At 48.5% G+C, this 25,553-nt stretch overlaps 1 protein-coding gene across 4 annotated transcripts in view; it reads right to left on the reverse strand.

Moving 5' to 3' along the window:
• Positions 1 to 25,553, reverse strand: part of PRR5 (proline rich 5) — a 559,320-nt gene that overhangs the window by 60,692 nt on the left and 473,075 nt on the right. For all 4 annotated transcript variants that reach the window (XM_085652445.1, XM_085652446.1, XM_085652447.1 and 1 more), the window contains 2 exons: positions 15,798 to 15,889; positions 14,788 to 14,928 (listed from right to left, as the gene is read on the reverse strand). In XM_085652445.1, coding sequence (XP_085508571.1) covers positions 14,788 to 14,928; positions 15,798 to 15,889 — 233 coding nt within the window. The remainder of the gene's footprint in view (positions 1 to 14,787; positions 14,929 to 15,797; positions 15,890 to 25,553) is intronic.

A 25,553-nucleotide genomic window follows, 5' to 3' on the forward strand; every position in this document is an offset into this window, starting at 1 on the left:
GGAGTGATAATGATGTCAATGAATGGTATGTAATTGACGGGCTGAAAGCCTCTTTTTAGATACACAATAGCTCGTCGCCAAAGCAACAGGGCATGCGTGCTGCCTGAAGGCACGACATAAAAAGATGGTGCAGAGCTTTGTCCCGATCTCCATTACTGCCATGCAGGTGCCTAAGGGGGGTGTGTCAGTGTGATGCTGTTGTTGGTGTGAAATGTTACTAAGAGCGAATAACTATTTGTAATAGTATTACAAAGAAATACTGTGGAATCTCTACTGCTACATGCTTTTCTTGAACAGAAGGGTTGCACCCAGTGAATATCATATGAAATGAGCAATGGCTTCATGTCATTTTGCAGATGTTTTTCTCCGACTTTTCAACATTTGGCATTAGAAATTTTTTTGCTTCCTTGCAGTGGCGGCTCCTCCACTAAGGCAGAGGAGCGTTGCCCCACTACTCAAAAGGAAAACTAAAATGATAATAACATATCGTTATTATCATTTTAGTTTTCACTGACTCTCTGGGTGGAGCTGGCCAGAACAGGGAGAGGAGTGGTTTGCACTCCTTAACTGCGCAGAACCGTTTGGCCGGACCACTTGGGTCGGCCAAACAGTCCTGCACACTTTGCATCTTTCCCACCAGGCTGAATTACACAGCCTGGTGAGGAGCATGCCCAGGCCCCCTGTCCCAGTCTGAGCGCCGATCCACGGCGCTCAGACCAATCACAAGCGCAGTGATTGGCTCAGGGGAGCCTGGACGCCCAGGTGCTTCCCCTTGCTGGACAGAGACAGGAAAAAGAGGACAGAGGAGAGGCGGCGGACGGCCATCACAGGTAAGTGTTTTTTTGTTTTTTTTACTTTTTTCGTCCCCGTTGATGCCCTCCCACCCCCCACCCGCCCCCGCTCGGGTCTAGTAGCAGCCACTACTGCTTCCTAGGCTGAATGATCATACTAAGAACTCCGTGTCATCCCATTTACTTAGCACTCCTTCCACGGGTCATTGTTGGAGTATGGAATGGAAGGATGAACTATCTTTTTTCTGCGTCCATGAAAATATGCACACAACCGAGAGGTGGCATGCACAAAGGCACTTTTTAAAGAGGGATTGTAAGAATCTTGCACAACGGAAAAGGGTTTACATTTATCTGTAATAGTAATGTCCTGGGCAGCATATCTAACGTATCCTCTGGCTGTTCACTGATTAATGGATGATATAGGACAAGGTAGAGATATTTTAAATAGTTGATATATTTCCCTAATACTTATGAGTGTATGAATCGACTTTTAGATTTGTAATCTCGTGCCAAGCAGTACATCGTTTATAAATGCAATTTGTAAGTATTGTAGTAAAGGGGGAGATTAAATGTATTCATTTTGGACTATAAAGTACAGTCTTGTAATATTTCACTGTTTTAAGCTACTGTAAAGTCAAATTTACTATATAATAACGAGAAAGAGTAGAGGATGCCCCCATAGGCTCTTGAGAAAAGAATATATAAATGCCAGCATAAAATCATTCGAATCCAGGGCTCTGACGTTCCGTGAATGAAGGCTAATTATTTTCTTTAAGAGTGAAAAAACCCACAAGGAACCATTCCAGTGAGTTACAATCATAGTACCGCGTGGCCTGGGGTGAGAGCCCTCCTCAAACAGCAGCCGCAGCCGCGCTCTGCAGACCCGGCTGCGCAGCCTGCCTGCCTGTCTTTGCGTCTTTCTAGTCTGCAGCCGCTGCACTCCGGCAGCAAACATTAATCACTGCTTAAGTAGCCTCGCTGCTCCTCAGCCGGCTGCAGGTTTCAGCTGACTGGGCTGTTCTTTGGAAAGTGCGCTGGCATAAACTGCAGGGTCATATTTCAAGCCTGGCAGCGTGCCAAGCACACTCTGAATACACTTCCACGACCTTTCAACCCACATTTACAATTTCCTTGAGCGGCAGGCGTCTGTGATACCCACTGCACGGTGCTCAGCGAGGAGGTCTGTTGCTCCAGCGTCACGTGGTGACTGCGCATCCTCACAGGCTGGGAGAAGAGCAGGCCAAGGTATAGCTTTCTCACACACCCAAGACCCGGTGCAACGTCCCATGCCCCACAACCTCTGCAATGTCCTCCTTACATAGTGGCGGCCCAGGGCTTTCAAGCAGTGTTAGAAGCAAAAATAGAAAATGATAACTTTGTTATTATCGTTTTATGTTTCCTCCTTTGTGGGCAGGCGTGTGGGCGGAGCTGCTCTGCTAACGAGCAGGGCAGGGGAGGAGTGGTTTGCCCACTGCTAAGTGTGCAATGACTGGTTGGTTGCACTCTGGGGCCGCCCAAACCAGTCATGAGCACTTTCCCACTTCTCCATGCATGCTGCATTACAGGAGGGGCAGGGGGGGGGGGGGGGAAGATTTCGACGATGATGCGGGAAAATTAAATAATTCAATAATTTCACCTCATCGTAGTCTGTTGGAATTCCCTTCACCGGGCCCTACTGCTCTTACCTGCATGAACCGCAGCTGTTTGTTTCCTCAAAAACACAGCTCTGTGCAGTGTGCAAACACACACAGGTAGGGCAGGCCCTTCTCACGGTCCTAAACAGAGCAGCTCTAGAAAGGAGTCAGCTCTTGCTGTGATTGGGTATGTGGAGGGTGAGCCAACACATTAACAGGGAGAGCCGAACCAAGCGGCCTGGCTTGGCCCCAAGAGCCCTGAAAATCGCTGGCATCTAAAACATGCAGCAAACATCAGGTAACAATATGATTAAATCTCTTCAAAATTCAAAAACGTTTATTTCTTTACCATTCAGAAGCGTTTTACCTTAGTACTTCGGGTGATATCACTGCATTGAGAGATATTAAAAGTGATAGTTGTTGCAAGTGACCTTAGACACATTCCTGCCCACGCCCAGACGGCAATGCAATTCAGCTGTCATGTGTACTTTATATGTGACTTATTATACATTGAGCAACATTATAGTCAATTAAGTCACTCATAAAAGGTTTTTGTACAGCGCACATCCTGAAATTGTGTGCTTGAAGGTGCTGTCCTAAATTTTTAACTAAGAAAAAGGAGACTCGGATAAATAAAATACATGCCTGGGACCACACAATGTGGTCCTGAAGAGGAAGGCAGCATTGTCCCAGGATTACTAGTTTCACATTATGTAATTCAGCCACTAGCAGGCAGCAGAGGCCACATGAAAGCTCAGCTCGTTTTGGCTTGAAGGTCAAAGAAGACCCTAAGTAGATCCAGAGCCAGCCATCTGGCTTGCACCTTCAATGGCATGTCTATCTCTAGACTGCCTTCCCACCCATGCATGACTCCCTCACTTTAGTCTGTCCAAACCAATACTAAATAATGGTAAGCGTGGTTGAGGGCTTGGTGGATGGCTTTTCTCTTCTTCGTCGTTGAGGGCTTGGTGGATGGCTATTCTCTTCTTTGTAGTTGAGGGCTTGGTTGATGGCTATTCTCTTCTTCGTAGTTGAGGGCTTGGCAGATGGCTATTCTCTTCTGTGTAGTTGAGGGCTTGGCAGATGGCTATTCTCTTCTGCGTAGTTGAGGGCTTGGTGGATGGCTATTCTCTTCTGCGTTGTTGAGGGCTTGGCGGATGGCTATTCTCTTCTGCGTAGTTGAGGGCTTGGCTGATGGCTATTCTCTTCTGAGTAGTTGAGAGCTTGGTGGATGGCTATTCTCTTCTGCGAAGTTGAGGGCTTGGTGGATGGCTATTCTCTTCTGCATAGTTGAGGGCTTGGTGGATGGCTATTCTCTTCTGCGTAGTTGAGGGCTTAGTGGATGGCTATTCTCTTCTGCGTAGTTGAGGGCTTGGTGGATGGCTCTTCTCTTCTGCGTAGTTGAGGGCTTTGTGGATGGCTATTCTCAATGGCTATTCTCATCTGCCATTAAAAGAGCTCAGTGAAGTAAATGCCCACTACTTTCTCCTTTATAAATTTCAACAGATTCATCCTTTTAGGATTGCTATCATGAGCATCATTTCCATCCCTGAACACCCCCGAATAAACACGTCATTAGTACACCAAAAAAAACCCCAAAAAACACACATCACAAATGTTATGTTGCTGAGTCACTCAGATTTAAAGAGTTGACAAACTGAAATGCAGTGTCATTTTATTTCAGCTTGGAGATGACTGCCTTGGAGAAGTTTCATAGTGCATTATAATATGACCCTTCATTTCTTATGAGAAGATCATGGAATGTTGTGGGATTATGACCAACAATGCCTATGACCATCCGCCTTCGAAGCCCAGATAAAAATTGTGGGCACCTAATAACAGACATTTTCATTTGTTCGCTAGTAGTTAAGGAGGGAGCTACTGACCCATTATGCAAACGTCAGTGTAAACCTGTGGGGAGTGCTATCTGGATGATCCCCTGCTTGTCATCCCTACTGTATAGGAGTATAGCGTATTATCTGCAGTGGTTTGCACCGGGCAAATAAGGCCATGCTCTCTCCCTCCCAAGACCTACACCAAATACCAGTTGGATAATCTAGGTCTAACACTGAGAGCACACACAGCCTCACTTCGGACTAGCTTTTCCCTGGTCTAAATGTGAAAGGTATGAGGTGAGAGAGAAGCTTCACTTGCACGTCTCACTGGGATTTGACTACCTATGTGGAAGGTTCCAAGGATCCTATCCAGTCTTGGGGAGGGAGCCAGAGAGGCTCCTTCCTTACTGGGTCAGGGGAGATGCCATCACCTCCACCTTTAATGATAAAGGCACTGCTACAGGGAGCTTATGTCGGGCGCATGGAGGAAACGCTGCAAAACAGTGTGCTCGCTCCCTTTTCCGACCCACAAAGTATGCTGTCATAAAGTTCCCAACGGAATCCCATCTGAGGAGGACGACGTCGAACTGTTCCCCCCGGTTTTCTCTCCTCTCCACTATTTTCAGTCCCCTCCGGTGACAGCTCTCAAACATCGGTAAGACGCCTTTAAGGACCTGCCTGTGACGGAGGAGTCTTCCACCCACCTCACATGGTCACATGCCCCAACGGACGCAGAGAATCTGCCAGAAAGCAACGTAAAGTGGGTGGGTGGGTTTTCCTCAGGAGACGTCGGACGTACCAGCTCCGTGTAGCTACCAGCTGAAGGAGGAACCGAGGAGAAGCGCCGAAAAGCATATATTTGGAGGACCGCCTGCTAATCCGGAACTGGAGGAAACCGACCTCACAAACTGGTACAACAAGAAGAGGAGGAAGGAAGCACGATGGATCTACCAGGAGGGAGTAGACCGACAGGGCCTGAATGATTGTATAGAATGGAATCAGGTTACAATCTAATATTCGCACCACACTGTAACCGTATCCATCAATCCCTGGGTCTAGACAATTCAGTAAACATACAGTGGTAGGTCGGAGAGGGTCACCATAGGACTCTGTTTAAAGTAATCCGAGTATATTTCACAGGATCATTTATGTAGGGTGATGGCAAAGGTAAGATAGTAAATGAACCAACTATGGGGAAATACCAGGGTCATTACACCTCTTACTCATTAAGGCAACGGAGTAGTGAAATATATGATCCGCCAACAGTAGTAATACTATGCCTTAGTTGTATCCTGCAATTCGGGCAAATTGGTCCCGGAGTACACAAGATGGCCGCTACGGCCTTCAATGCGCGTCTACGCATGCCCACGACATCACGCACACGTCCTCCAATATGGAAGCCTAGCCCGGTTTACACAATATGGCCGTGACAGTTTTCCAATCAAGGCTGCGCATGAGCAGAACCATTGTGCGCGGAGTATTTAAATAGGTACGGGACATAGAACCCGTGATGGAGACCAAATAGAACTCGCAACGTGACACTGATGAGGTGAGATCTCGAATGGGCTAAGGGCGGTGAACTGATGTACGAAGACAGGTTAAGATAGACACTCGGAGTCTTCGAGAGAGGTCATGCAATATATCTAATGCCCACGTAGTTCGATAGTGGGAAGGGGAGTAGAAAAGCCCTTTCGGAGTATATACCATACATACCCAGATATATTGTCTAAGAAGAAATTGAGGAAGGACTAGGAACACGGTGGGGAGCGCAATGTAGTCTGTAAGGGGTCAGTCACATATGAGGTCAGGTACTGGGCAATAATGACAAGCGAGGCAGCTACACGGGGTACAGGGAGGACCTTGAGCAGCTGGCCATTACAATACAGAAGGTATCAAATACATGTGTATATCTTGTGTAGTATTGACACGTGAGGTGCTAATTTTCCGCTCTTATACATTTTAGATACATGAATCCGCAGGTCGCGGCCAAGCAACTCAGAAGCATCTGAGGTAGCACAGACCCTCGAGTTTCGTGGGGTCAGGTATGCTGTAAGTGAGCAACCCTTACGGTAAATATGCCTGGTAGAAGTGATGCAGGCACTAGGTTCATTGCCTGATTGAATGTATGTCTACCCTGCATGTGAGCATTCGTGGTATCTAGCTGAATATGTATGTGTCTACTTTTGTTTCCCATAGGTTCTGACAGATATCACACTGGTCAGTACAAGCAAAGCAGAGAGGCTAGTCGACCCTAGCCCTGAAGAAGTTGCCGCCAATCCATATAGGCAACGAAACATGTCGGTTTTTAGGGGACAGCCACACAGCATTGAATAAAAAGTCTCATTTAGCTAGTGTGGGACTGCCCGGTTTTAATTGGGAGTGCTTTGGGTCCCGATCAGACTCATTCTCCCTAGTCTTAGGGTCGACACCCACTTCTTTCCCTTTTTTTTCCTGCACATAGACACAGTTTAGAGTTTATTTCACAGTAGGTACTAGAAAAGATACTAGACCTGTTGTGTCACTTTTCAGTTTTTACGTGGGACGGCAGTTGCCGATGATGAGAAGGTGAGGTAACGGACGAGTACCTGTCCGCTTACACCTCGTGGGGGTTACGTCCGTGAGGCACTGCCGCCCTCATTTTTTCTGCACTTTATTCTTGTGGAGTTGAAATGAACATCAATCTCTGATGGTGCTGTGGATTGTGAGACTGATGTTTCTTCTTCTTTCCGCCTTTTCTCTTTTCTCTCCACACATGGTGGTGGGGGGCTCCATAGATTTTTAGAGGAACTTTTTGCTAAATTTATCTAGTTTACAGGCATTTGTATAGCCCGAGACAATAGAACTCCGTAGCATCTGATTTCCAGTAACACGGCTAATAGGTAACAAACTGTACAATAGCCAACACGTTGAGTTGAAAATATTGATTGTTCTCTGGGCTGAAAAACTAAGATTGATGCATGAGGCAGGTCCTTTGTTGTGTATACAACAAGAAGAGGGCCAGATCCAAGAAGAAAGAACATTGGACAAACGGTTATACCCTTCAGACTCTTGTTGACAATAAAATGCTCCTCAAAACCTTCATCTTCACCCAAAGACATTGTTGTTTAAGCTCAAGACAGCCGCGGATATGTGGCTGAAACCACAAGAACACACAAAGGAAGAGATTATATCTCTAATTTACCTGGAGCAATACCTGGAGGCTCTCCCGTTCGCCATGCAGAAGTGGTTGAGACAACACACCTACCTCACTGTGGAACAAGCGGTTGAGATGGCCACTACATATTCGAGGGCCCAACCATGCACCTTGCCCTGGGACACTGAAAAAGGAGGTTGTTCCTCTACACCACACGCCAAACCGGAGAAGAGAGCATTCAAACCACCCCCAGAGTTACCCAAACCATGCGGGTATAGACCCGAGACTGGTCCATCAAAGGGGCCACAGTGCTTTGACTGCGGCGAGTGGGGACATATCGCAAAGTTCTGCCCCCACAAGAAAAACACTGAAGAACCTGTGGACATTGGTTACGTGCCCAGAACAGTCCTGTACACCGAGGAACTGGATTCCTATTTTTACGTGAGTCTACAAGTAAATGGGGGCTCGGTCCGGGCATTGCTAGATTTCAGGCTGCCGACAGTCAGTCATCCTCGAGTCCCTGGTCAACCCGACCCACATCCTTAGAGAAGAACACATACCCATAACATATGTCCATGGCGATGTGCGCATATACCCAGGTAGCCCAAATCCCCGTCTCCCTCCCGGGTTGGGAGACTCTACAGGCCAGACACTGCGTACACCCCAATCTTACTGAGCAGTTAATAATAGAATTGGATAACCCTTTATTCTTAACTCTCCTCCGCAATACCGTCCACCCTCTTTCCACATCACCCGTCCAACCTGACTTTTTAATACAGGCACCACGGCTCTATGATAGAAGTTTCAAGAATAGCCAGACATAGGATCCCACCCTTCAAATGGCATGGGCTTAGGCCAGAAAACCACCTCCCCTCAACCGTGTTTTCCCTTTTTTCACATTACAAATGAGCTTCTTTATAGAACAGGAAAACCCAGTGATACCCCGCAGTTATTGGTTCCCCAAGGCTTCAAAGAAAAGGTTTTATTCTTTGCACATGCCCATCTACTGGCGGGACACAGGGGAGCCCAAAAGACGACAAACCATCTTACAACACTTCTATTGACCAGGCATCTTCGCCCATGTCACCAAATACTGCCCGGAATGCAAGGTCTGCTGAAAACCGAATGCATATCAACCACCCCCGATTCCCCTACAACCACTTCCAATAATCGGGAATCCCTTTGAGAGGGTGGGGATGGACCTTATAGGCCCCTTACCACGGTCCCAGAAGGGGAATCAATACGCATTGGTGATTGTGGACTACGCCACCCGTTACCCTGAAGTCTTTCCTCTGAGGCCACCCACGACTACCAATATAAGCGACAAGCTCAAACTATTCTCAAGGGTGGGGTTTCCGAAAGAAATCCTCACCGACCAAGGGACCCCCTTTGTTTCCAAACTGATGTCCCAGATGTGTAAATCACTTGTTATATCCCACATAAAGACCTCGGTGTGTCACCCCCAAACCGATGGTTTGTGCGAACGTTATAATGGTACCCTAAAACTAACCCTGAAAAAAATGCTGGTGGTAGAAGGACGGGACTGGGATATGCTTCTCCTTCTAGCACTCTTTGTTATAAGGAGCCAAATCCAGAGCAGTCTAGGTTGCACCCCCTTTGAACTCCTTTATGGAAGACAACCACGGACCCTCCTAGAAATAACAAAAGAGGCCTGGAAGCAAGAATATAGGAAGAAACCAGGTCCTTCCTTGAGTACACCCAGGCTTTGCGCTCACATAAACTACGAAGCTTTGCAGACGCCAACTTTGAAAAAGCGCAACAAACCTTCTACAATAAGGGGAAGAAGTGGCGTCACCTGAAGGTACATGACTGGGTTCTGATTCACCTAAAGGACCTTAGAAAATCACACAAAAAATTGGTTTTACCATCTACGAGATACAGATAACCCCACTAAAAAAACTAATCTACCATATCAACTTATTAAAGAAATGGTTAGGACCCCTTCCGAGTGACACGCATGTGGCTATTCCTGAAGATCCCAAGAACAACACTACACTCTGAGCATTAGTGGTCAATGAAAGCCTTTCAGAGTAACAGAAAAGAGCCCTAGGGGCTACATTGTCCCCCTTTTCTACCTTATTCTTCCACCTGCCTGGGAGGACCTCTCTGGTTGAACACGCCATACCCACAGAACCAGGGAAAATCATAAAACAAAGGCCCTACAGGATACCAGCAGCCCGGGGAAGGCGATTGAGGAGGAGGCCAAGAGCATGCTTGCCATGGGAGTCATCAAACCCTCCCAAAGCAACTGGTCCTCGCCATACGTCCTTGTGCCAAAACCGGACGGATCAGTCTGGTTTTGTATTGACTTCCGCGCAGTCAACGAAGTCTCAAAGTTCGATTTCTACCCCCTACCTAGGGTAGACAAACTCATTGAACGGCTGGGTGATGCACAATATAACACAACCCTCGACCTTACAAAGGGGTATTGGCAGGTCCCCCTACGACCCCAAGGTCAGGAAAAAACCGTCTTTCCACCCCAACAGGGCTTTAAGAATTCACTGTGTTGCCCTTTGGTCTACACAGTGCTCCAGCAACGTTTCAGCAGTTAATGAACCAGGTGCTCCACAATCACCAATCATACGCCTCAGGCAACTTAGATGACATTGTCATATATAGCTCCACCTGGGAACAACACTTGTCTCATTGTAGCCTAGTTTTAAAACCCCCTCAAGCCGCAGGTCTTCACATAAACTCAAAAAAATCACAGGTGGGTTATAACAAAGTAAGGTATCTGGGCTACCTCCTTTGGAATGGGGTCATAGAACCACAAATCGAAAAAGTCAAAGCCATAGTAGACACTCCTTTTCCCTCCACGAAGAGAGAAGTACGGCCTTCCTAGGGCTACTCGGGCATTACCGGAGGCTCATCCCCAACTACTCGGACACAGCCTCACCCTTAACAGACCTCCTAAAAAAAGAAGTAAAGCCTGGAGATCTCCTGCCCCCCTCACTCTTGTCGCTACAGGCATTCCACACACTGAAAAACGCCATCAAGTCCAATCCAGTCCTCAAGTCGCCCAACTTTACCAGACCTCTCATACTGCAGATGGACGCGTCCGAGAATGGCCTGGGGCCTTCCTCTTTCAAGTTGCTTCTGACGGCATCGAACATCCTGTACTATTTATAAGCCGCAAACTCTTTACTCGAGAACAGGCCTATCCCGTAGTTGACAAAGAGTGCTTAGCCATCAAGTGAGCTGTCGACAAACTGAGATACTACCTGGAGGGTACCCACTTCCTGTTGTACACCGACCACGTTCCTTTGCTCTGGATGAGCCAGAATAAGGGGAACAACCCTAGGGTAGGTGGTTCCTCTCCCTACAACCCTTTTCCTTTGAGGTCCGACACCGAAAGGGTTCAGCGAACGGTAATGCAGACTTCCTGTCCTGTGTTCCCCTGTCCCCCAATCGGGTTCAGTCTAGGGATGGGGTGTGTCATAAAGTGCCCAACGGAATCCAATCTGAGGCGAAGGACATCGAACTGTTCCCCCCTGTTATCTCTCCTCTCCTCTATTTTCAGTGCCCTCCGGTGACAGCTCTCGAACATCGGTAAAACGCCTTTAAGGACCTGCCTGTGACGGAGGAGTCTTCCGCCCACCTGACATGGTCACATGCCCCAATGGACGCGGAGTATCTGCCGGAAAGCAACGTAAAGTGGGTGTGTTTTCCTCAGGAGACATAGGACTTACCAGCCCCGTGTAGCGACCAGCTGAAGGAGGAACCGAGGAGAACCACCAAAAAGCACGAAGCAGCCACCGCACCACAGAACGCCGTGTCCCCCACTCGAGAGGAGACGAACACCGAGGATATCGGAGCGGAACCCAAGAGGGAGTTGGACCCTTTCCAACATTGCGAGTTGGCCAGCCATGCTCCTGGAGGAGGGTGGCTTTCGCAGGAACGAGCCCGTTTCAGAGGGTTCTGGGGAAGGGAGCCGTGAGCGCGTAGCTCTTAGTTAGACGGGAGGGGGGGCTGCCCAAAATGGGGTGACAAGTGCTAAAACACCGCGCGCTTAAAGTACGCTAAAATAGTGATGCGCCGCATGTTGCACAGCCACTGGTGACTGACAACGGGTGCAAATTTCCCCACTCCTTCTCCCTTCTAGCATTAGTCCGGATTGGACAGTACCTCACTTGGTTTTCTTTTTGTTCATTTCCCTATATTTGGAGGACCGCCTGCTGATCCGGAACTGGAGGAAGCCGACCTCACAAACTGATACAACAAGAGGAGGGCCAGATCCAAGAAGAAAGAACATTGGACAAACAGTTATACCCTTCAGACTCTTGTTGAGAATAAAACGCTCCTCAAAACCTTCATTATTGTCCGTGTCGTTTGCTACCAGGACCACATATGCATTTGAGGCCATTTGTATAGTGCAAACCTAGTTAAGAAGCAATGGAGCACTGAACACTTGGCGAGAGCCAAGGGCGTGGTACCAGGTTGTTTACAGAAAGGCAGGTAACAGGTGCATTCTTATTATGCCAGGGCAGTATAGTGTTCTTTAAAGTGATGAGGATGTAGCTTCTTTCTGAATGAAAGTAGATTCCAGTAGTTCAGATATCTATGGGGATGCTGTTCCATATCGTGTGAGAAGGCCTACCTTCTAGGTTTATTTTTCTTGCATATTTTCATCTCCTGTTCGGTGATGTCTGGCTCCGATAAGACGCTATTCACCTGATATGGTCAGTTTCCTGGCTAGTTAGGCAAATACGGTTTATGACTATGGGTGACACATCTAGTTTTGAAGATGCTGCATCCCTGAAGATGGCGCCAATGTAATTGCTTCTAATGTGGTAGAATTCCTTTAGACACATGAAAAGATATGCAGTGGCATGTAGGATTTCTTTGAGGGGTGCCAGAGTGGTGTTGTGTAAAGTATTGAAAGTGAATGTAAATGATTTTGCATAGTTCAGCTTCGGGGGTGAGGCCATCTAGGTTCCGGTCCGATATCTAGCGTGGATTTGTTTTTGCTATTATTGGCTTGAGCTTTAGACAGGGATTGAGACCCAATTCTCAAAGAGAGAGGTTTTGAGTTGCTGAATGTCATCAGTTGGGGAAACTTTAAGTTAGTGTTGATCGTAGTTGGTATACTGATGGACCTTGATGTTGACGGTGAGTAAGGATGGAAGACTTTCCCTTTAGAGATTGAATATGATGGGTGTAAGGATTAATCACGGAGGTATGCAGCACGAGATGGGAATTGTCTGGGATTTTGTAGTTCCTATTTGTGCAAACTTTTGGCAGTAGGCAAAGCAGGAGATGAACTATTGCAGGTAATTTCCAGAGTATTCCCTGTGTGTTTCCAGGATGTGAATAAGTGCATGACATGCGACCGTGTAGGATGAAGGACTGTGAAGGATGCAGAGAGGTCGAATAGGATCAGGAAGTAGGAGTTGCATATTCGTTGTCAAGGATGGTACAGTTGACTGCTTGAAGATTAGCTGTTCCTGTGCTACAGAGGGGTCAGAAGCCAGATTAGCAGTCATGTAGAAGGTGTTTCACTGAGCTGCTCCTGTAATTCGGTGACAACTGCTCTCTCAAAGATTTTTTCTATGAAGTGTGTGTGGGTGGTGGGCAGAGGCCGGTGAAGCTTTCTGGGTCTTAGGCAGGTATGGAATCGGTCGTTTCTTGAGGCTGTCTTGCAAAAAAAAAAAAAAACAGGGGCTGAGGACTAAGTTGACAATGTTGAGTAGGGGTATAAGACTATCTCCTCCAAGAGATTGACCAATGGATGATGCTAGGATGTCTTTATGTGCAGAGGAATTGAGAGAGTTCAGAATGTTTGGAAAATCATTGTGTGAGAGGCGGTTGAAGGCTGTTGAGGTGGAGTGATGGGGCCAGAAGGTGTATAGATGTCATTTTTTGAGTTCTTGGTATGGGCTATAATGTTGTCAGTCTTGTCAGTGAAGGAGTGATTAACAGTACTGCACTTGTAGTCTGACTGAGGAATGATAACACCTCCGACCCTCGGTCTAGGTCCACTCATTCCCCGCAGCTGTGCTGTACCGTCTCTTGCCTCCAGACCCAGACCTCCTCCTTGGGAGGTTCGAGGCTGCTGCCCGCTCCTGCGCCTGCTGCCCACTCCAACTGGGACCAGACTGCCTGCAACCACCGTAACCTTTCTCAGCTGTTTTTTTCTTAATTTTTCCCTGTTGTGCCACTGTTATTGTGCCCATCTGTGTCGTGCTCTAATTCCAACACTGTTTTTATTTTCTCATGCCTGCCTGTTCTTTTTGCCGCTGCTGCCCCTGCGGCCCCCCCCCCAGAATTCCCCCGCTCCCACCTCCCAGCCTCTTCTCCCTCCCACCTCCCCTACTTAATGGCGGCCGCTGGGAGGGGTGGGGGGGCACGAGTAAGACCTCCGAATCTCAGTCTAGGTCCACTCTCTCCCCGCAGCTCTGCTGTGCTGTCTCTTGCCTCCATACCCCGACCTCCTCCTTGGGAGGTTCGAGGCTGCTGTCCACTCCTGATGGTATAGGTCTGAAAAAAATGAGAGGATGGTTTCGTTTTGGCAATGGTGTTTGACATATCTGATTGGGTTATTTCTCTGATAGAGGCCCAGGTACATTGTGTTTTTGGCTGGTGTCATAGAATTCAAGGTCTTTGGGGATGTGCAGTAGAGAGAGTTTTAAATTCTTCATCTGATCTTTAAAAAGGTGAGGCACTATTTACATTTTTCAATGGCATAATCATCCAAAGGAGTTTGTATGGAATTTCTCATTATCTCAAACAGCTTTCTGGCACAATTTTTAACTTGGCCAATCTTGATTTGGCTTTGAAAATATGTTGTTTGAATCCTCATCTCTTCTTCTTTAGCTTTGGTCTGGCTGTAGGGAAAATATATTTGCATCATAAATATGTTGTACCCCCAAAGGGATTTTCTTTCTTCATTGTGGTCTTTTGAATACCAGCATAATCAATTTTTGCTGATGTGTTGAAGACTTTTGTCACAGTTTCAGAATATTGATTTGCAAGCCTATTGCCTTCTTGGTGTGGTGGGGCAGAACCTAGAGGTGAGGCTGTGTTATCAGCAGGGGTGGCAGGAGTAGTTTTATTAAGGTCTCTAAAAAGGGCCTTGGGTTTATTGGGTTGTGGTATTATTTTTAAAGAATCTTTCTATCCTTCGGACGATAAGATGGTTTTGGCCACACTAGCTGATACCATTAGTACACCCAAGACCTAAACAGGCTACCCCCAGAAGTAGCAATTTCATTGACCATTTACAATACTTTTCTACAATTTTTTTTAATTATTACAATAATGCTGCTTTGTGGATGAGGCAAGTATGATACTCAAGAATGAACTTTTTATACAATGATTTAGAGTTTTCCCAACTTTAACTTGCAAAGAACGAGTATCACAAACTAAAGGCTTACCTGTAGTATTAATAACATCTGTATAATCGATGGCGGTACCCTAGCCCGAGGACGCGACAGGTTATCTTCTAGTTTAATATTGAGTGCAATGATGTTCCTGAAGTGCAGCAGAGCCAACTGGCGGACTGATGGCTCTTTGCCCTGAAGGTGGAAAAAAATTGCATTAGAACAATGTAATAAGAGCAAAGCTTATTATATGACCTCTAAAGATGTGCCCCAAATTATGGTTATGTGACCAAAAGATAAGCAATAAAACGGCAGGTTAACAGTCTTCATGGAGCATGCCAATTTGGGTGACTTCATCAGGGGACTTAGCACTGTTGATGCCTACAAGTCTGAGCTTCTTTCTTCTAAAGAAATTATTTCATCAACGCACCTGCCAATGGACCTAGCATACTGCAGTTCTCCTATACACCCTGAAACTGACTCCTCTTGTACAGGAATGGGATATGCCAAGGTTTGTGAATCTCCACAATAAAATATGGTTGCGGGCATTCCCACAATGGAACAACATCCAGCCCCCACTGAAATACGATTTTCTCACTTAAAAAAGTGTGTGAATAAATATTTTTAAAAGTGTAAAACCATGTGTTGTGAATTGCAAACGTGTCTTTACACTCATAAAAATGTTTTATGGGTATTAGATGAAATTAAGGTGAAATGGCTTTGCAAACTGGATTGCATGATTTGCCGTTCTTTATCTGAATTACAATTTCTTTTCAAATGTATATCTTTCTTAGCATTTTGGAACACAAGTATTACTTCCGGTTTAAGTTCACTTCTAGAGCTCACAGGTGCACTAATCTCACTGCAACCTGATGAACTGTATTCCTCCCTTTGCATAGTTTTGTTTCAAATGAATTGATCAAGTTGAATCCCTCCTTACAAGTCGAAGAGGCGATGAGATCTACTTCGATGATCTTCCTAAACGCCATACAGACCCAGGTCGCTGCGGTCTATAAATGAAAGGACATCTTGTATTAATGTACGGTAGACGTGCTACACTTTACCTGAACAGGGTAAAAAATCGCCTGTAGCATTGGCAGGACATAGGTGAAGAAGAAGTCCCAGGTTTCCGCCAAGGTGTCTAGCAATTTCTGTCCTGCAATAAGGCAAAATATAATACTTAAACTATGAAAGAATCCCAGTGGCAAACTTTGCATCCAAATTTTTGGCATGCAATATTTCTGTGCTGAGCTCGTTAAAACAATGAATGACATGTTAATATAGTGGATTAAAAAGAACAAACACAAAGTAAGCACACCACAACTTGTGCCACACCACGAATAGGAAAGAGCTGGAGTTCCTTGACTTGTGAAAGGTCAGGGCATGACATTTATGAAGTTCACAGATAATCTGAATAATTTTTGGGGAATCTGTGACAATCCCATATTATCAGGGGCATTCACATAAAAATCCATTTAGGCACACAGATTTGCTCAAAGGTACATTTCTGTATGGGACAATTTTTATTACCCGTCTATGTAGAAAAAACCCTTAACTTAGACCTACATCAATTTGGGGATGTCTCTCCGTGTTCCAACACTGAAAACAAATGTACTTCTTCCCTTGACAGGAGAATGCCTGAAAACCTTAGTGAATGCACACAAGTTTGTTGGTGTTCATCACCTTCACAAAAAGACCAGCCTTGGACCATCCACATCCCACCCTCATGAGCAGACCTGATCACATGCACATTCCAACCTGGTTTTTAATAGCAAAACGTGTCTGCTTTCATAAACTGACAAACTGATATTTTGGAGACAAATGACTGAATTTATTTAAAGCTGAAATTTGAGTGGTTAAAGGGCCCACTTGGGAAGGCCAACCCCGAACACACCTCTTTCACTTTGGTGTGCTTGCTGTACTCACTTGCTCCTTCAACTTGGTTCTCAGCTTTTCGTTACACCACTTTTAGGATTCACCAGCCGCCACTGGTGCATGCGCAGCAGGCCCCTGACCTGAGAGCTCCTGACTGAATCCGTGAGCGTGGGGGGCCCCCCTCCATATTCTTTGCAGGGGGGCCCCCTCAAGTTTCGTTACGCCACTGCCAACATACAGACAACATTTCCACATAAGCAAATTCTATTTATTTGGTCAAATTCCCACTCTCCCTAAAACCGATTTTGGCCTTTAAGTGCTGCTATTTGTACATGCACATTTCGCTTAGTTGCACCTATAACTTTTTGAGTGAGCCTTGGGCCCAAAAAAATAACTCTGCACACTGAAAAACCATTTCAACGCAGGTACAAAAAAAGGGCCTGTAAATGTTAGATCGTGCAGGTTTTGTCTGGTAGCATTTTTGAAACGTGTCCATGGGCAGCTGTCTTTTCTGATCTGTATGATCCACAAGTCAATTCTGAAATTATTTTTCTGAAATAGTGGAGGACTAGAATTTCTGGATGCAGTTTTACTCTACAGCTGCGTGTTCCTTCAAGCGTTTCTTTCCGTTGTCTGTAATTTTCTTTTTGTCGGATTCTTCGGTAGGATTGGAGTTATCCTTTTTCTCTCTGAGTTTCAGCATTTCTCTTTCCAACAATTTCTTTTTTTCCTTCCTCATTGTGAAGGTTTATACTTTCTCCAATCTCTCTCTGACATCCACATTCCTAATGTATCCCCCATTCTCTATAACTATCTTTGGAGGGCGTAGCTGCCCTTTGAGGCAACAGTGGTGCCGAGAGGCATGCACAGCTCTTCCCCCTCTGTCAGCAGGTGCATAGAGTGTAGACAAGGGTGACATCGACACCTGCAGAACAACATTCAGCTTCAAATGGCAGTGACAGACTCTCTGCACCTCCGGTCTATAACCCGGAAGGGATACTGTCCCTGCTCAGACCTGCCTTCTTCAGGCTCGCATCGGTCTATAGCTAGATGGCACGAAGGGGAGATGGAAGCTGGGACTGGAATTGAGCATTCCCCGGACAACAACTGGTGCGGAGCAAAGACACTTTACATTTCTTTAAAGAAGCAAGGGTTGGTACTGAGAGCTGCACAGTATTGTGGGAGGCAAATGATATGTTAGATAAATTCCAAAACATTCCTATTGTTAGACTTGTGTGAATCTGTTTACAGAGGAAATGTAACCCAAGTACAAAGTAAAAGTGGAAAGGTTTCCCCCACTTAAGTTCAAACAGCTAAAATAAGCAAAAAAGAAGCATATGTGCGTATATTCAACAACACTGTAAATGGGACACAGGTTTGCCATGCAGATTTTGTATTTCGGGTGTGAGGACCATTCAAGCTAAAGGAATTCTTGCTCAATGCATCCCTTAGGAAGGACGCATAATTGGGGAGTTGGTAACTGCAGTAAAACACAGACTTGCAATCAATCATTTGTAGAGCGCACTACATACCCGCGAGGGTCTCAAGGCGCTGGGGGAGGGAAGGGGGGGGGGGGGGGGAGGGTTGCTACTGGTCAAACAGCCAGGTCTTGAGTAGCCTCCTGAAGGTCAGCAGGTCTTGGGTCTCTCGTCGGCTCGGTGGGAGGGTGTTCCAGGTCTTGGCGGCGAGGTGGGAGAAGGATCTCCCGCCGGTGGTGGTTCTTCGGATGCGAGGGACGGTGGGGAGTGCGCGGTCGGCGGGGCGAAGCTGGCGGTTGGGAATGTAGAAGGAAAGTCATCTGTTGAGGTAGGCTGGGCCGGTCTTGTGGAGTGCCTTGTGTGCGTGGATGAAGAGCTTGAAGCATATCCTCTGGTTGACGGGGAGCCAGTGCAGGTTTCTCAGGTGGGGGGTGATGTGGCTGTGGAGAAGTACGTCGAGGATCAGTCATGTAGATGCGTTTTGGAGGTGTTGCAGTCGTTTGAGGAGCTTGGTCGGAGCTCCAGCGTAGAAGGCGTTTCCGTAGTCGATTCTGTTGCTGACGAGGACCTGCGTGACTGTTCTTCTTGTATCTGTCGGGATCCACCTGTAGATCTTGTGGAGCACGCGGAGGGTGTTGAAGCAGGAGGAGACGGCTTTGACTTGCTTGGTCATGGAGAGCATTGAGTCGAGGATGATTCCCAGGTTGCGTGCGTGGTCGGTGGGTGTCGGGGCTGCCCACAGTGCTGTCGGCCACCAGGTGTCGTCCCAGGCTGAAGGGTTGGAGCTGAGGATGAGGACCTCCGTCTTGTCCATGTTCAACTTCAGTCGGCTGATATTCATCACGGCGGCGACAGCCTTCATTCCTTCGTGGAGGTTGGATTTTGCGGTGATGGGGTCCTTGGTGAGGGAGAGGATCAGTTGAGTGTCGTCAGCGTAGGCGATTATGTTGAGGTCGTGCTGTCGGGCGACGTGTGCGAGCGGGGCCATGTAGATGTTGAACAGTGTCGGGCTGAGGGAAGATCCCTGGGGTATGCTGCAGATGATCTCAGAGGCTTCGGATCGGAATGGGGGGAGGCGGACGCTCTGGGTTTTCCCGGAGAGAAAGGAGGTGGTCCATTCTAGAGCCTTGGCTCGGATCCCTACGGCGTGGAGGCGTGCGCGTAGTGTGCGGTGGCAGATGGTGTCGAAGGCGGCGGAGAGGTCCAGGAGGATGAGGGCCACGGTCTCACCGTTGTCCAGCAGGGTCCTGATGTCGTCGGTGTCAGCGATGAGGGCAGTCTCGGTGCTGTGGTTGCTGCGGAACCCTGACTGGGAAGGGTCAAGGATTCTGTTTTCTTCGAGTTATCAGGTTAGCTGTCTGTTGACGATTTTCTCGATGACCTTGGCCGGGAATGGAAGCAGAGAGATTGGCCGGAAGTTTTTGAGGTCTCTTGGGTCCGCCTTGGGTTTTTTGAGTAGGGCGTTTATCTCTGCGTGTTTCCAGCTCTCTGGGAAGGTGGCGGTCTCAAGGGAGAGATTGATGACGTTGCGCAGATGGGGTGCGATGGAGCTGCTGGCTTTGTTGAAGATGTGGTGCGGAAATGGGTCTGGTTGGGAGCCGGAGTGGATTGTGCTCATGGTCTTGATGGCGTCATCGATGCTCACGTTGGCCCAGGCTAGCTGGGGATCGTGGTCAATGGTGTGCGGAGAGTCAGATGTGTTGATGTCTGTTGGGGCTGTCTGGGTGTTGAAGCTGTTGTGGATGTCTGCTATCTTGCGGTGGAAAAAAGTGGCGAGGGAGTCGCACAGGGCTTGCGACGGCGGGATGTCATTGGTGTTGAAGCTGGGGTTGGAAAGTTCTTTCACGATGTTGAAGAGCTCCTTGCTATTGTGTGCGTTGTTGTCGAGGCGGTCTTTGAAGGAGGTCCTCTTGGCAGTCCTGATGAGGTGATGGTGGTTGCGGATTGCAGTAGTCAGACAGCGTGTGGACGTTTACAACAAAATGTCATTAACAAAGCCAGTAGGCCTGGCTAGTTTCAAGCGTATGATTTTTTTGTCTGTAATGGCAGTATTTTGTGTTTTGGATGCAGTATCAGAAAACACACAGAGGTATACATATGCAGTCAATGCATGCCCAACACAAACAGAAGCAGGCACATACAGTGACACGGAGAGGTAGATACATACACTGTCAGATACAGTCACATGGACAGGCAGATACATTTCCACACATGGACGCAAGTGCTAACAGGCACACAAATACACACACATGTGCAATGGCAGACTGAAAACATTATGCCATTAAAAGCACGCTTTGGGATTGTAGCTCACACTACACTGGATTACATATGCGGTCTTTTGTAAGCAAGAAGCCCACTCTTTTTGTGCACTTCCGATTGAACTTTACAGGAGAATTAATGACATTAGGTCTCCCAAATATCTAAAGCTGTCTGTAGCCAAATCTAACAAGGAGGGTGGCCTGCATCTCTTCTGGTATGCACAGACACCCTCGATGTACCCCCTTCAAGAATATGGTGGAAGCTCGTATACGGACAGCAAGCAGCTACATGTCAATGCATCTGCCTAATCGAGGACTCTTGAGGTTCTAACAAAAGGAAGTTTGGCTCTGATAATGTCGATTCATTGGTAGAACCTCAAGGAATGTATTTTCGGTCAGAGGCATTAAAATATCAAAGTCGCCCTTGGCAATAAAACTATACAGCAGAGTTTCTCACTAACCTCCTTTTGAATGACAATCTTTTCATCTGGACATCAAATGTCTGCTTCACGTGAAAAATGAAGCCATGCCAAATTATTTTCCAAAACTGGATGGTATTGCTCCCTTTGAGATGTCCCAAGCTTACACCTGCTGGGACACAGGTGTGCCAGTCCACATGGTTACCGATGACCGCTCCCACAGACTTCTCACCTCCCCGATTGTACACCTTGGTTTGATGGAGCTTGTCAGATTTTGATGTGCGCTTGACAAGCATACTGAATTTGGTAACGTAATCACAGTGAGCACCACAAACAACTTCTTTTGCCACTCATTTAGAGCTATTCCATTATTCAAGATGGTGGATGGGGGGTGTAGTAAGAGTGGGGCATAGGTTCATCTGTCGGATTGGGTCTCTTTTTCAATGTGTTTTAATAACTGAATAGCATGAAGGAAGTAGGCGCTTCAGAGAGCCTGCTGGGAGAAGGAGTGCAGAACTCTTTGGCGAGATAACGAACGTTGTAACCACATTTCATCAAAAGGGTCCCCCAGGAAGTTGCAACAGAAACATTAACGACAATGAAAAAAGAACCCACGCAATGAGCTGCTTACGTGCTTATGTTGTGGTTGACAACCGGCAAGTGAGAAGGAAATGCGATGCGTCGTGTGCCACTGGTGCGTAACGTGAGGTCAGACCAGCCGCTCGTCCCCGTCTGTTTCCTGACATTAACAAGGGGGGCAGCGCACAGGTCCTCACAACCGTGACAGGCTGGGAGCCTCTGCTTCATCGGTTTCTTGACATGTCCACTGGCCCTATGCGTGAGACGCTGTGTATCTCGGAAAGCCAAAAGTGTTCTTCATCCTTCCTGAAAGCCGACTGCATACTGCCCCCACCCTCCTCCCCCATTACAATGATGGGCTGGGAAGCTTGGCGAGCCAATACAGCTCTGGGTTGGGCTCATGAACGGTGCGAGGTTAGGGGCAATGAAGTCTCTATTCCCCTAGACAATGAGACCCTGAGAGTCTGCCAGGGGATGGTGCCCTATGCCAGAGCGCCTTCAGAGCCGCGAGTGGGCCTGGAAAGCGTGGCACGCCGCTTCTTTTCTGGTTCCCGCTCAAAATTAAAGTCAGGTGAGTTTATAGTCCTCGGCCCCAGCGGCGTCACTATGGTGGTGCGGGGGGTGCGGACCGCACCGGGTGACACCCTCACATGGGGTGACACCAACAGGGCCGGTGTGCGCAGAGCAACCTAACCTTTTCGGAGGAGGAGGTGCCTGTGCGCAGTGCGCACTGTCTCCTCTCCTTTCTTTTATTTACTTCCCTGTGAAATAGATCCAAAAAAGAAAATCACTTTTCCTGGAAATCAATGTATTTTTCTGACATTTAATTCCAAAATGCAGCATCGGGAATAAAAGTTTAATAATATGAAAAATAAATAACTAAATAAAGTAAGACAGAGTGGTAGCAAACTGTCCAGATTGATTTTATTCACACCCAAACACATTAGCGCCACTTTTACAGGGTTTGCCAGTGAAGCGCCATTTTTGTTGTCTTGGCTTTGTTTTCCCTCGGCTTGGAACTAGTGCACCAATCCTGGAGGTACTGCAATGTGAGGATTGAAAATCAAAAAATTTTACTGCTGCTCTGTATCTAGGGATGTTGTCTTTTTTTACCATACTGCTTACGTTTTGTAAGGATATAAGCAATGGCCATTGAAATGGGTCCATTCAGGGCCCTGTTGTCATATCCTTAACTTTTCAGGCAAAAGCACTCACTAATTTCTGAACAGTGAGTGTAAAAGCGTTAAGGTAACCATGTTGTTCCTGCTTACATTTCACATGGGTTGCAACATTTTGCATTCCCTATGATTGTTTGCTTTTTCCATGATGCTGTCACTTTTTTTTGTAGGCCACATATTGCTCTTGCCCAGTGCGTAATTTAAATTGAGCCGCATCCAGGTGTTTATAGCTGGCAACAATTGGGTTGTAGTTGAAGGCAGTCTGAGTTTTTCTCAGTGGGGCAGTATGGTGTTCAGTGGGGGAGAGGATGTGGCACTATGGCCACTATGGCCAGAGCTGCTTAATTTGGAACTGGGGAACCACTGAATTTGGAACTGAGGAAGCAGGTTCAGCCTTAATAACCAGTCCGCCAGACCACTCTCCTGAGAGAGCACTATCTCATGCTAGACCTTAGAAGGCTTCACAATTAGAAGCCCCTGTGTCGTAGCACCAGCAGGTGGACCCTAGCATGACAAGTGTAGGTTAACCTTCAAGGCTTGTCCACCACTATTCATACTGAAGTTCACCTCCAGTCTTGCGGGCATCCCTATGCAGCAGCACACTCTAGAGCAACAGTGACTCTGTAAGGCTGCTCGGGGGCGGCCGCCTTAGTGCCACAGGAAGGCACGCAGGGGGGGGGGGGGAGGGGAGGTCTAGTCCCTGGGTTGCACCCGGGGAGACCCCAGCAGATGGCTGCTTCCGGCGGGGGCGGGGAGGAGACAGGGGTATTTATACTGTCTCCGCCCCCTCCTCGCCCTCTTGTCCTCTCGTTCGCCTTGCGAGGTCGTGTCGCGGGATAGTCGTGGTGTGCGCCCAGCCCCCTGCCCCTCTCTGGTGAGTCTTTCCGGCTACCTCCTCTCGCCCCGGCCCTGTCCCTGGGCAGTACCAGGAGATGGGGCCCTGTGGTCGGTGTACCACGGGCGGGGGGGGGGGGGGGCCGTGCTCGGGGTTTGATTGTGGCATGGTTGCTTGGGTATAACTGCGGGCTGCGTGGGGGGGCGCCGCCCGTCTCGAGCTTCAGGCGGCAGCAGGGAGGAAACGCAAGGGCGCCTCGCCTGGAATATCGATTCTACCAAGCCCGGCGCTATCTTGTACGGAGCAAGAAAAGGTCGTTTTTATCATCTGTGCTTGGCGCCACCACACGAAGGCATTTCTTCTCGACTGGGGTGACCAATTGTATCTGCATGCTCGAGCTCGGCACCATCACGCCGGCAGTCCCGTGGCCATAGCCAATAAAAAGGGGATTCATGGTCATTGATCGAGTGCTGGCCTAGCATGCTTGCGGCCCACCCCCCCTCCCCCCTGGTACCTCTAGATTTACATGCGGAGGCCTTGATCCGCTTCCCGCAGGCACTCGCCTCGCGGCGTGGGGGACATTGGCGCCGCCACGGTTTCAGGCGGCCACCGCTGGCGTGCACTGTATCCGGGGCAACCAATACTTGTGATGGGTTGCTTCCGCCGGCCATGTGGCACTGCCCTGTGCTGGTTCACGCCAGATCGGCGGAGCTTGGGCCAGCATCGCGCGATTACCACCATGGGTTCCTGGCTCTCCCCCTCCCCCCCCCCCCATTATTGTCCGAGCACGAGGTCGTGCACATCCTGTATGTTGGCCTAATCACTAACCCCCCCCCCGTGCCGGAAGGAGTTATGTATACGGGGACACGCTGCGCTCCACCTCCTTCGGGTCGATTTCGCGCTAATTAAAAAAAAAAAAAAAAAATGTATATCACCCTGTATACCTAGGGTTAACAAGTCCCTCAAACAACCTCATTTTGCATGGTGCCACTGCTCATCGCCTGGAAATAATAGTATCGACTGTGGCCATATAAGGGCATTCAGGACTGGCGCGAGTCCCGCTCTTGCTTGACTTGGGTCGGGGGGGGGGGGTTGCGTCCGGGCCTTTAGGGCGGGCGGCGACGAACGTGGCCAGGTCCGACCGGGTCCCCTGGTAGCCTGGGGCCCGGCCCGGAGCGCTGGTTCCGGTTCAGGCATCCGCGCTCACGCCCGTGTCGTGCCTCGTGCGCCAGCGACCAGGATTTGGCGGGGGAGGGAAGGCATGCCACATGCATTTTGTGAGCCTGCGAACGCGGTCCACGGACCATGCACTTTCAGGTCTGCGGCCTCTCGGTCTCGCGCCTCGGGTCCTGGTAGGGAATTTGCGTTGCTTTCCCACGCATCAGGCTTCAGGAGGGGCACATGGAGCTTTGTGGTGCATGCTACCGGTGTTCCTGCGCCCAGAGGGCGCATCCTAGGCACCACCTTCGGGCCGTCCTGCCCGCTCTGCTGGCGGGAGTGCGGCGGAGGTGCCATCCCCATGGGAGGGTGCCTTAATGACCTTTTCCCTCTTTCGCCCTCCGGCCTGCTCCCCCCTCTTCAGCGGCGTGCGGTGGTCGTGCCCCCCCCCCCCGCACAGTAGGGCACGGCTTCAGGGTCATTGCGCTCTGGAGTCGCGCCACGAGCTGCACGCAGTCGCGTGCGGGCACGCGGGGGGTTGGGGGGAGGAGGAGGAGGGCAGCCCTAACATCCTTGGTGTGCCCCCCCCCCTGATGTGAGCTAACAGGAGTCTTGCTCAAGGGTAAGTCTTGCGCAGGTTGTTGTCCAGGCTCTCACAGGATAAGGTTCCGAGTCCCGCAAACGCGGTCAAGTGTCATAAGTTGGTAACAATTTCAACTCCTCTTCCACCGCGTCGTGGGAGTAAGGGGGTTATGCCTGCAGGCCAAAGAAGCATGGGAAAAAAAAAAAAAAAAAAAAAAAAAGGTATTGACCTCTCCATTCTCCCCCTTAGGTCGTGCCTGGTGTCCGGCTGACCGGCGGAACTCGCTCGCTGCTGGACAGGGGTGTAAGTTCGCTAGGGACGGGGAGGGACACGGAGAGTAAGCTCTCAGCCTGCAAGCACAGGAGCAAGGTCGCCGTTGGGCGCGGGATATAATAGTTGTTGTTCTTTATTTTATACAGGAATATTGAGATATCATAAGTCCGGATCAGACGGCCGC

This window comes from Triturus cristatus, chromosome 4_1 (genome assembly GCF_964204655.1).
Source record: "Triturus cristatus chromosome 4_1, aTriCri1.1, whole genome shotgun sequence".
Taxonomy (NCBI): domain Eukaryota; kingdom Metazoa; phylum Chordata; class Amphibia; order Caudata; family Salamandridae; genus Triturus; species Triturus cristatus.